The 13,613-nt window shown below is 36.9% G+C and overlaps 1 protein-coding gene across 1 annotated transcript in view; it reads left to right on the forward strand.

Moving 5' to 3' along the window:
- The first annotated feature begins 9,060 nt into the window (after positions 1–9,060).
- Positions 9,061–13,613, forward strand: part of LOC134666035 (uncharacterized) — a 40,210-nt gene continuing 35,657 nt past the window's right edge. Inside the window, exon 1 of the mRNA XM_063523141.1 lies at positions 9,061–10,036. Coding sequence (XP_063379211.1) covers positions 9,838–10,036 — 199 coding nt within the window. The 5' untranslated portion in view covers positions 9,061–9,837. The remainder of the gene's footprint in view (positions 10,037–13,613) is intronic.

Genomic DNA, 13,613 nt, shown 5'->3' on the forward strand with positions numbered 1-13,613 from the left:
AGACTTTAATACTCGACTCCTGGAGTTTATTTAAGTATGAAACATTTAGGTTTTATGATGTTCTTTGAGAAAATTGGAAAACAAATTTGCTACGTAAAAACACCCTGTTAATGAGATAATTAAATGAGACCTCTTTTTAACTGGCCACTTCACGTTGATAAATGAAATGACACGTTGATGATAATGACATTTAACACAAACAATTGTTGGCAAAACAGAAAGTGTTAAACATCTTGTCAGTTAAATCATAGACAAATATAGTAAGCATAGAGTGCTCACTCCATACATCAGTTTTGGTACCAAAAAGACTATTATTTTCGTAATTGACATTTAGCATCGAGTAGCGGAATTATCAGTACCGCTACTTGATACTAGATGTCTCAAATGTCGCGACTCACGAAAATTGTATTGAACAACTATTTACAACTAATATTAAAGCAGAAGGAGTTGAAAATAAGTTCCAGTTAATCCTTGTTTAATATTCGCTGAAAGTTGTTGAGCATTAGACTTTTCGGTCGGTGCAACATCTATTGTCAAGTAGCAGTACTGATAATTCCGTTACTCGATACTAATGTTGACTACGAAAAGAATAGTATTTTTGGTACCAAAACTGATGTATGGAGTGAGCATGAGCACTCTATGTATTTTTTCTTTATGTGGTTAAATGCACGTAATGATTATTTTTAATTAATTTTATTAATATAATTTTAATTTATTTTTTTGTTCGGTAAATAAAACAAAAATATGATATGAAAAGTTTTCTTGATTTCTATTTAAAGTTAACTGTTTTTATATAAAGTACCATCTCTTAAAATATCGATACCTACAGCTTGGCAAAAAAGAGTAGAAATTAAAAAGTGGCAACATTGTAGTGTCGTCCCTTTCAAACCAATTTATATAAGAAAACGGGACGACACTACAGTGTTGCCACTTTTTAATTTCTACTCTTTTTTGCCAAGCTGTAATTTGTTAGCACCTTATATAAAAGCAATAAATTCCCGATCAAACTAATCTGCATAGCATTTGCAACGACAACGTGTGTAAATATCATCGTTAATGTCAAATTTCTATGAAAATATGACGTTTATATTATAATAACACTCCCTCACTTTGTTCTGTTCAAATCGGTGCAAAGTTAGCTTAGACAGACTCTAGTATCTAACAAGGTCACGCCGATGCCACGGCGATAGCGCAGTGTCGGCAGCGGCGACGCGAAAATTTTGGCGGCGGCGGCGGCGCGAAAATTTTGATGGCGGCGGCGGCGCGCCGGCGCGGCGCTCATATTTCATATGGAAATGTTTTCTGGGGTTAATTCTTTTCATTAATTCATTCATTAACCTCGTGCTTTGAAACGGTCGCAATTTCGAACCACTTGCTACGCTCGTGGTTAAATTATGAAATATTTCGCTTGTACTGCGATCAATATTAGCATGAGGACTTAACAACAACTTTAACCTCTTGTCGCAAAGTTTTTGGTTACTCTTTGATCAAGTGCAATGAATACCGGTATTAAATACGATAACCATTACCGGTATACTGAATACCTGTTATTATTGAGGTATTAATGAATACCGGTATTTCATTATGTCAATTAGTGTAGTTTAGCGATAAAGACAAAAACGGAATGACAGCAATACCTCTAATTCGAATATAGGTATAACATTTTAACCGGTATTCGTTTGACAGTTTATATACAGGTATTTAATAAAACCGGTTATACGGTCCCTGTTTTAAACCTCAAACTTCTATGAAATTATGACGTATAAAATAACACTTGCACTGCGTGGGCTATCAAAATCGCTACAGACTTTTCTAGGTGTAACTCTAACTTGTATTGTAACCCAAATAAAAAAATCGAATAAGGATGGTTTGATTTATTAGAAGTAAAAAGTTTAAACACATACGAATTTTATTTGGTAGGTATACGAATTGAACGCGAGATGGCGCTATACCGTGTAGTAGAAATCCTGAATCGCGCTATAAAGATTCTTCTTAAAATAATGACCCCAGGATCAATCAGATTTCGTTTAGTTTACTAAGCGCGCACTATTCGCGCTGTATAGTGCAGTGAAAAACCTGAATCGCGCTATTAAGAATTTTCTTGGGACAATCGCATCAAATTCATGAAATTTGAATTTAGTTTATGTAACACGCACTAGATGGCGCTGTTCTATGCAGTAAAAATCCTGGGCCGCGCTACTAAGATTTTTCTTGGAATGACCCCAAATTCATTGGTAAGTCTTGTTGATATTGTGTCATATATGCAGTTAACCCTTTACCAGGCTAAGGAATAATTATTTCCCACATACGGCATTACAAACATGTGTTCTATTTTCGATGAGTAAGACTGACATTCGATAGTCATTTTTGAAATGTCAGCCTGGTAAAGAGTTAACAGTTTCTCTATTGCACGAATATGGAAGATCTATAGAGAGGCAGATAATTAATTTTCAGTTTTTGCGGCACTCTGGGTCGCAAGCGTTTTTTTTTTGGTAATTTGATGGAATTTAGAGAGATCCTCTATCGTATCCATGGCTTGACGTCGGGATGTCCCGGAGGGACATCCCGGGGAGTCGCAAGCCAAGCGCGTTTATAAGTGTAGGCAAGGCCGGGAAACTGGCAAGTTTAGACTAAAATGTAACATTAATAAAATTACGAAGTCCTGTTATTTTGAAGTGTCACTCTGTCACCACAAACCCTGTCTTGTGTACAGAAAACTTTGATTAAGAAAGTTTCGTTAATTGCTATTTCTTAGTTCGTGTGGTTAAATTTAATTTTCGTATTTAGTTTTTCAACGTAAACTGGTGCTAAAGTTTATGCTATGATTTTGAAGCTTTAATATGTATACCTACTTATAGGTAGGTAAGTAATACTATAAATATCCACAAAACAATTGAAGCTTTTAATAATTTTGTTAGGTACCTGCCCCCTAAAATCTGCAAGCTCATTTTACTTAATGTTTCGTCTCATGTTTAATTGGCGAAATAATACTTACCTTATTAAAGCGTCAAACTTCAAACCGCCATGTAGACTCATTGGAATTATTATACAATACATTATAAGCATAGGTGAATAAATAATAAAATATCATATAACCGTCGCATTATTAACCGTTATAGTCATAGCGTTATTTAATGTTGTGTTAAATATAGTGTATTCGGGTAATTACGACTGCTTCAATATGTCGACTTATTCCGAAAATAACCCATAATTCCATCATCATTCGAGTAAATTTTGGGAATTAGCCGACATTCTGAACTTTTCGGAACTACCCGAATACACGTTAGTACCTTATTACCTTCATATAATTATAGGTACCTACCTATTATTTCTATAATATTATGCATGATCTACTCTGTGCATGTATATCATGCATGATCTACTGTAGTACCTACCTATATCAGATGTGCGTAGGAAGGTAATTATTTAATCGCATACATTCGCAATGAAAACCTGCCTAACATACGCAGTCGATACTTTCGTTTACCTACATCAACTTTATCATTCATTTCCCGAACTCTTTTCCCATAAAAGACGACACATACGTGTACGCGTACACTTATCAACATGCAACCATAATGTTCGTCTAATATATTGTGTAAGTAGAGAAGCCAGGCGGGTTATCATGCAGATTGCGGCGAATCAATAGGCGCCTCGCCGCTGACGGCGGATGACGATCAATAGCCTCCCAGCGGAGCTGTCTCCGCATTGAGGGGCTTCCTCGAACACCAGATATAAGTACACTTCATACAATGCATGAGGGTCTTGTCTGTACGTGCAGTGGGATTTTTACTTTTATACTGGGTACTTTTGATGTTACCGTCTAGGTTTTATACGTTCGATAGTCGATGTATATGTTGGACGTAACCTAGTGTTAGAAAAACATTAGGTATCTTACATACATTATTATTCGATAGAAAAAGAGTTTCAGAGTGATTGTTAGGTAAATAAATAAAATAAAATAAATAAATAAATATTATAGGACATTCTTACACAGATTGACTAAGTCCCACAGTAAGCTCAAGAAGGCTTGTGTTGTGGGTACTCAGACAACGATATATATAGTATACAAATACTTAAATACATAGAAAACACCCATGACTCAAGAACAAATATCTTTATCATTATACAAATAAATGCCCTTACTGGGATTCGAACCCAGGACCATCGGGTACCTACATGATGACTTGTAAATCTTGTAACGTCCGAATTTATAGAACCAAACGTATGGTTCGTATACATTGAGCTAGAATATATGTGTACAAATACAAACACTCCCTTCGATCGTGTTTTAATGTATTCGCCATTCGTTGCGGATTTCCTATTTTTCGCACTTGTATCGTAACGTATTATGATAAAATGTTTACTCTATTTATATGAAACGCGTTTATGTCGTTTTTACTGACCTGCTACGAGATTAAATTAAGAAAGTTAAGGGATCCGCAAAATAATTAAGTACGTATACGTATACCTACAACTCCTACAAGTAGAGTTACACTAATACTATCAGGCGTGTCTCACTCCGCGATTTCGTCGCTTTGCTACAGGTAACTAAAAGTACATCCGTTCGACCCCAATTTTGGGGTTTGCCATAAGCCGCGCGTGGCGCCGTCGCCACCTAGCGACCATATCTGTGCTGATCGTGACAGATGCGTTTTGTTAGAGAGTGAGTCTTCTGTGCCTAGTACTATTATTTATTCTGTGGTACTATAGCCTTGGAGAGCTGCTAAACTTGAATGACACTGGCTCCTCCCACACACGTCGCTTGTAAAACAACTGGCAGCTGGAGCAGAAAGGTTCCTGAGTGGCGACATCATGTGTCCTCCAACAAGATGGACAGACGATCCGGGCAAGAGCGCGGGGATCCGACATTACCCGACCCGTGTATTAAGACAGCGGGAAATTAGTCGTTTAGATCGATTTTGTATTAAGCATAAACGTTTGCAAAGTAAAGGAAAAACTGGAAAAATACTCCCACGATTTGCTGTCAACGTCTAACGTCGGTAGCTCAGTTGTTAGAGCAGTGGGCTAGTAACCGGAATTGTACGTTTCGAGACTTTCCCGAGACAGTGAGTATTTGTTTACTTTTACTTAATTTCCAAGAATTCCAAGATTGGTATCGTATTACCGGAGTATTAACGATGAAACCTATTATTTGCTCTTACCTTACCTCATAATGTAAAAAAAAAATTACTGACGAGCATGTAGTTTCAGCTAGGTAGTATTTAAACACGAAAGCAGTTAAATTTAATAAATATTGGTCACTTTTTACACAAAACACCTAAAATTAATTTACCAATACGTAATGGCCAGTATATTTATAGTCGAAATGTCTACTCATGAAACGCCTAATGGCCATTATACCATTAGATCTTTAAATTTTTAATTACTAATTTCAATAGTTACCACTGTGTTCTGCTAGGTGCACGCATCTGCTGAGTCAACAGATAGGTGCGACGACGAGCAAAGCGAGGAGGAGCGTGTTAGGTTGACCGTGTAATGACCAAACAAAATATTTTAAAAGAACTTCATTTTTGAATGAATAGATAGCCATTTTCTTTTTAAAATGTGCTTCATAAATGGTCTCCAATATAATAATTAAGTTGCCAAATAAATATTTGGTACCTGCCTAAAAATAATCAAAAGCTGTAACGGCATTAAAATACAACTCATATTGATATATTTTAAGGCTCCGTTCTTGTTGCCAAACTATTAATTTTAGTACCCATTTCTATTTTTCTAAACTACCCAAATTCCATTAATTAGTTGACCGGTTAAATACGTGCCTTAAAAATGTATGAATCCATCTTATCCCAACACACTTATTAGAAATAACTCTGCACCGGTAAACATGAGATTCTAAATCAGGCACTTTATAATAACGGTACAACATTTTGAAGTAAATATAATACCTACTAATCGACCTTGTTGAGGTTATTTTGTTATAAAATATTGTTCCTTTTATATGCGCTTGCAACTGACATGTTTGAAGTCAGACGCCTGAAACATGGGCGCAAGCTAGCCATTATAAACTCTATTTCAAAGCATTAGGGTTACTTATTAAACGGTATTGAAATCATTTTGAAACATACAACAGTAGTAGACAAGTCCAGTCCAGTGGTAATAACCTAATATAAAATGAGATAAAGTACCTGGTAAAAAAATATTACAATAATTTTGTGTTTAACGGGAATTTAACTGTTCATACACATATACAACTACTCATGTGTCTAAATGGTTCAAGTACCTACTCAAAATACACGGCGCAATTCGGGAAACGAATTAGAGATTCACTAGATATGAAATAGTAAAGATATGTGACGTTCCACGACAAAAGGTACCTTATGGCGGTGGCGCTTACGCTATTTATTAACTCTGCTCCAACATTCAGCCGGGGCAATGGTACCTTTTGCCGTGGAACGTCACATATCTTTACTATTTCATATCTAGTGAATCTCTAATACATTTCCCGAATCGCGCCGACAGTCAATTTTACAATATAAACAAGTATGTACAGTGGCGTTCAAAAGTGCATGGACACGCTTCAACCGTAATACATATAACTGTTCCTTCTGCAGTTTTGAAAGTAGTGCTTGTTAACTTTCCTATGGGCCCGATTCGGATTTTGAAATAGACATCTATTAGATATCTTTTAAACATCACCAAGATACGATAACGATATGTTTTAGATCTAACCTGTCACATTTAACATTTGCGCGATTCTGGAGATACTCTTGAACGATTTCTACAGGATATGACTTAGAGATCCAATTCACATCTAATAGATATCTTATTTTATCTAATGTAAAAGTGACATTTGGTTGCCCGTATTGCGCTGCAAAAGAGAACTAAGTAGTTGATATATATCTAAACTATAAGTACTATAACGTATCTAGAATGGATCTAGTACGTGTCGTCTTATGTGAATATCTTGAAGTTCGAATACGGCAGTATCACTAGTTTTGTCACTTCTTAACGGATAGGTATAAAGTCCGACACATTTAATGATCGATTGTACATGTATATCATGTCCCTATATGCTAAACTGCTATAATATGTGTAATTTATTCTCCAGTGATACTATGCGTAGCACACTTATGATATGATAATAAGGGGGTGATCATACCGTACATATTGATCAACACTATTGCCTCGTCTCGTAGCGCCGTAGCGATCCATGCTGCGCTACGTAGCTCTCCAGTTGCAATATTGCCAATTTACCTCTCTTTCTCACAAATGAAACAGCGATATCCCGGGATTCCCGGGCAATAGAGCCATATGACTTTGACATCTCGATTAAAGGGCCTGTGCAACTTGACGCGTTGACCTAACTCGTTATTAAATAACTAATTATTCAATCAAACTTTCGTAACCCGAACATGTTTGAGGTTAATCGGCAGGATGTTTCATTTCATTTCATTTCATTTATTTCATGCGAAAAACCATGGATATAAAGGTGTTACATATAGGTTTGGTACATGGTCACCCTGCAAGGGCGTAGCACTGTCTTAAAAACTAGTTAAAAACTAAACAGTTTATTTATACAAAACAAGATATGTTTAAATTGGTAGTTGCAGTGGAAATATTATAATAATCAATTGGTAATAAATTTTTAACATTAGTGATTTATCATAATTATCGTCAAACATTATTATTATAGTAAATTAGAATGATAACAAATTAAATAGTAAAAATTAGTTAAATGTCAAGTCGTTACAGTTAGAATTTGTTAAATTGTCATCAAAATATTCAGTAATAGTATAATAACATTTTGAGATAAGTAATTGTTTTAGAATTCTTATGAAGGTAGAGTCTAGTTCTTCGTTTCTAAGTGCGTCTGGTAATTTATTGAAAATTTTTATTGCCATGACATATGTGCTTTTTGAGTGCATTTTCAATGTTGATGAGGGCAGCATAAGCATGTTTCTGTGTCTGACTGAGTGAGCTCTTGATAAAAACCTCTTCTCGTTTCTTAAACATACCAATGTGTGGCCAGTTCAGCTTGAAACTGATTGCATAAATCATTTATGGATAGGGTAAACGGTGAAATTATACCTACTATACCTATATGTACTTATTGTATTGAAATGCCGTTTTCGGATCGGTAGAGATCATACTTTGGAAGTTGATGGTCTTGGGTTCGAATCCCGGTAAGGGTATTGAGTTAATACACACACTTAATCCTCAGTTACAGTAGTACCTAGGTTACGGTATGGATTTTTACATATAAGTACGTATGTCGTTGGTTCGTTGCCTGGTTCCCATACCGCAAGTCTAATAGTTTTGTTTGAAACGAGGTCGATATTTTTAAATTTCCCAAAACTTTTAATTATTTGTAAAATTGAATAAATGTTATTTCCTATTATTTGAATATTAATTGTTATAAGTAGGTAATTTAGGGCCCGATTCGGATTTTGAAATAGACATATTTTAGACATCACCAAGATAATAACGTTTAAGTTCTAACCTATCAAATTTGACATTTGCGCGATTCTGGAGATACTCTTGAACGATTTCCACAGGATATGACTTAGAGATCCAATTCACATCTATATAATATATATCTTACTCTATCTAACGTAAAAGTGATATTGGTTGCCCGAATTGCGCTGCAAAATAGAACTAGTTGATATCTAAACTATAACGTATCTAGAATGGATCTAGTACGTGTCGTCTCTTGTAAATATCTTGAAGTTCGAATACGGCAGAATTGTTCAGCGGGTCCGTAGCCGCTAACAATACGATGCGAAGATTTCAAGAAACCGTTGAATTTGAGTGGCGAAGTGGTTTGATGTGAACCTAGTTAGGCTTTTGCCCACGACTGGTCATTTTTGCTGACATTATGAAGCTTAGTTAATAGTTTCCTGCCAATAAATGCATGTGACTCGGCAATAAATAAAAGTTTGCTACACTTTTCAGGCTAAGGACGGTCGCGCGCGAACGTCACGAGTCGCGGCGATTTGGGTCACCGCTGTGTCGAAGGATTCAATAAAATTACACACTACGAGTACTCTACAGAGCTCAGAATGTCCGAGCAACAGGTAAAACATAGGTACCAAGCTTACCGCCTCTAACTGTCAATTCTCTTAACGCAATTGCTGAACTGCCGTCGTTGAATATTTGAAACAAAAAAACAAGTTCTTAGCATTCGCATGCTATTGCGCAATGTTTGCGAAATGTGCTTGAAACATGAAACCAAGTTTAAGTTTAGCGTGATTAGAGAAAGTGTATACTAATTAATAGTGCAAAGTATTGATCAATTGTTTCAACGTGATTCTAAATATAAAATTCCGTTGGGAAGACAAAGTTCGCGCGCAATACGGGCGCAGGCAGGTAGTGTGGGCGCGCGGTCGAGGCGCGGCGGGCGGGTGGCGGCGGCATATCGATTCCGCAGCGCCTTCAGTCGGCGTCCGTCGAGCGCCGCGCTGCGCCGAGCCGCCGGCGAGCGGGCGTCGCCCCTCCCTCGGCCCGCACCCTGCCCCCTCCGCCCTCGTCCACCGAATCTCTCGTCGCCCGTCGCCGGCAAACTCGAACGACCTCTTTCCGCTAACTAACGTCGCACCGCGCCCGCCAGCCGCCGCGGAACTACGCTCGATCGCTAAGCGACTGACTTTTCCAACTATATAAAAATAACTTGATTTGGCATCGTAAAGAGAAAAACTTTCACTGGATAGTATCCTAGCAACGTCGGGACGATGTTTGAGAGTGCGTTGTTATGGCGTAGGATCTAAGATCTACGCTACGTGGTCGGTAGTTCGGTGGTGGTGCGAGTGATGTGGTGTGCGCGGCGGCGAGCATGGTCGGCGCGGGGTGCGCGCGCGCCGGGCGGCGCGTAGGATGGACTGCTGCAACTACGAGTACCGCGCGGGCGGGGGGTACGCCCCGCCCGGCTGGGAGGGCTACGCGCCGTACGCGCCGCTGTACGCGCCGTACGCGCACGGCTACTACGCGCACGCGCATCATGACCCCTACGCACGCTACTACCGCTACGACTACCCGCACCACGCACACCATAATGATCATGTCTCACCAATGGGTTGGTATCATAGCTATAACATTTAGCAACATTATGTTGATTAGAGTTCCGGCCGGCAATACTATTACCGTGTCTGTAAGATAACGAAGGATTTTTTCAAATTACTATTAGGTAGGTATGTAGGTATTTAGGTACCAGACCTTAAGTAGGTATTAAGTAAGTCCATAAATGTTAGATATCAGAATATCGAAACCTGATTTACCTAATGTTGAATCACCTATGCTTGATTAACCTATTTTTAAATTAGCTATCGATCATTTTACCTAAACATTGACTGACCTAAGTTTATATTATCTAAGTTCAAATTACCTAATGGACGAAACGCCTAATGCACGATATAACTAATTCACGTTTTACCTAATGCATGTTTTACCTAAAGCCGATATACCGAATGCACGTTTCACCTAAAGCTATTATACCTAATGCACGAAGCACCTATGGCTGAATTTCGTGCTAGGTATATCGAATTTAGGTATTCCGTGCATTAGGTATGTTGTTTGGGAGGTATATCAACTTTAGGCATTTCGTTCGTTTCACAGTTTTAGGTATTTCGTCCATTAGGTAAATCAACTTTACGTACATCGTTCATAAGGTTATCGTCCATTAGGTATATTAACTGTAGGTAATTCGATCATTAGGTGTTAGAGTCCTTGCTAACTCTAACATTTACTTGATGAATATCTTGATAGTAATTTGGAACACGAAAGACGACTTCTTGAGATAAACTTGATTTATTATAACTTGATAGGTGTGCACACTTATAGAATAGCGAACGTGAATATGTTTTGAATGAATAGGTACTTATTGACTAATTACGATACTTTTATATAAAACTAAATGCTGATGGGGCAAATGAACAATATGTGCAATTTACTTGTACATAAGGTATACCGACTTTAGGTAATTCTTGCATTAGGTATATCAGCCTTAGATGTTTCGAGCAATAGGTATATCAGCTTTAGGGAATTCATGCATTAGGCATATCAACATTAGGTGTTTCGTGTATTATTTAGCGTTAGTATTTCGTATATTAGGTAAATCGGTTTTAGGTATTTCGAGCATTAGGTGTTTCAACTTAACGGTAAATCAACCATAGGTATTCTGAGCTTAGGTAAACCAATTGTAAGTGAAACGTGCAATAGGTAATTCGTTCATTAGGTGTTATGAGCTTAGGTTAATTGATCATTAGGTATTTAAATAAATAGGTGAAACGAGCATAGGTAATTCAACATTAGGTAAATCGATTTTCGGTATTCTGATATGACGTAACCCCATACATCACACTTAAAATATGAAAATATTTCACTAAGTACCTTTTAATATCAAGGTGATAGTTTATGTACCTATATAATGTTTAGTGGTCATGCAGTAGTTACCACTATACACAATAACACATAATATTAACATGGAGAAATTCGACATTATCTATTGGCATAGCGACATTGCCCGCTCCTATCAGCAAAATAATGCAGCGCATTGGTGACATCGCAACTTTCATTAAAGGTTGCACTGTCACTAATTGTCATTATACTCGTAATAAGAACAGTAGTTTTAGTAAAAAATTACACAACATTTATTGTATTAAACATTACACTTCAATTTTAAATATCATAACAATTTAACAACCCTATAAGTAAGTTACCACATCATACCTTACCATGTAAGTATTTTTTTCTTTTCGGTAGGGTAACGGGACACTGCGTACCTATTCAAGATATCTTTCAGCTTACCTAAATAAATTTCCAGTTTTAATTCCACCATAACAGCGTCATAATACCTTGGGTCCTCTGAGCAAGCTTGTCCCATAGGTAACCTAAGTGTAAGTAGGTATTCAAAAATTATGTATTAATTATAAGGTAATTAATTAATGAACTATAATTATGGGCATGTGGTATGTACCTCTGTAAATAATTTATAAGCATAATTTTGATCTATGCACGAAGAATTCTTGCAACAAAGCCATTATTCTAATAGCTGTAAAGAGAAGAATACCTAATGTGTAGAACGCATACGGCTATCCTTGAAATGTATCCTTGTCACAAGTCGAGGCTAATCTAGATAACGTTCTCGCGTTGCTAGGAGTTACTTTACTAAGGCGACCTTCAGGCAAGGAACTAACTAAGTAGAGAGCTAGACACAAATTGAACTTTAAAAACAATCAGTGAAACCTACGACCACCTACCTAAGACCTACCTACGACCTACCTTCCTACGACCTACGAGACTCCTGTCTGTGTAAACAGTACCTACTTAGTGTGACATTTGAAAACCATATGGTTTAAGAGCGTTTTACACTGTCCGGTCCGGTGATCTTTGAAGATAAATTAGCTGACAGAAAACGGCATCAAGTCTTTTCATTTTTGTATTAACGTTTTTTTTAAAACAACAAACAATAATTAAATGTATAAAAAATTTAAAATGAGTTTTTCGGAACTTATGTACGAAATATCATTTGATATTTACCGCTAGCTTTTCGGTGAAGGAAAACATCGTGAGGAAACCTGCATACATCTGCGAAGAAATTCAAAGGTGTATGTGAAGTCCCCAATCCGCAGTGGGCTAGCGTGGGGACTATATAGCCCAAGCCCTCTCGCGCATGAGAGGAGGCCTGTGCTCAGCAGTGGGACGTATATATAGGCTGAAATGATGATGATGATAAAAAATAAAGAAAGACACTTTTTTACTTTTTGCTTATTTGTAGTCGGGCGTTTTCGGAAAAAAATATTTGGGTAAAATATCACTGTCCTACGACTTTGGTATACTTTTTTACTGTCAAATACTGTTTTAAAGTGTACTACATGTATACAAAAATTGTAAAGTGATTTATTATCTGAGTTTTTATGGTAAAAAAACTGATTTAATGGTACTTTCAAGTAAAGAAAATGTACAAAAACTGAAGAAAGGGAGATGATTTTTGAGTGTCCCATGCACACTTTGCATACTTTGGATCCAAATATTATATATCTGCCTCCTTCTAGGCCTGAACCTGGTTGTTGTGTGATAAGAACGTACCAGCCAAAATCTATTAAAAACCTTATTTTTTAGCACCTAAAGTAAAAATATGCATTAAAGTTTAATTTATTGTTGTCCTTCAATATCGACGTAGTGGAAATTTCCACCAACGTCACGGAGTTTTTACCAACTTAGTAGCAAAAATCTACTAATATCATACGGATTTTTAGATGATCGTAACATTATAATCCTATAATTACCCGGTGTTTAGGTTTTACAAGGCAATTGGGCTCGAAAAAAGCTAGTGTAGGTTGTGCGTCACGATGTGCAGAAATTTGTTTTCCACAACGAACTCAATTAAACTGAAGATAAGGAGCCAATTATTGACTAAATATTTATGAATTACGTTAGATTATTATGTGTAGTATGATATCAAATAATTATAATTAAGAAAATTCAAACGATCAGACCGCTATTTCGCTTTATTAACCAACCGGCATGCCTACGTCACATCCAAAACGTTACGTGATGTATTAGTGGAACAAAAAAACGTGACGTATGGAATGAAAATGCACGGTTTACATGCCGTCATTTTAAGTTGCCAAAATATAGTAGGTAGAGTGATA

Source organism: Cydia fagiglandana, chromosome 7, assembly GCF_963556715.1.
Source record: "Cydia fagiglandana chromosome 7, ilCydFagi1.1, whole genome shotgun sequence".
Taxonomy (NCBI): domain Eukaryota; kingdom Metazoa; phylum Arthropoda; class Insecta; order Lepidoptera; family Tortricidae; genus Cydia; species Cydia fagiglandana.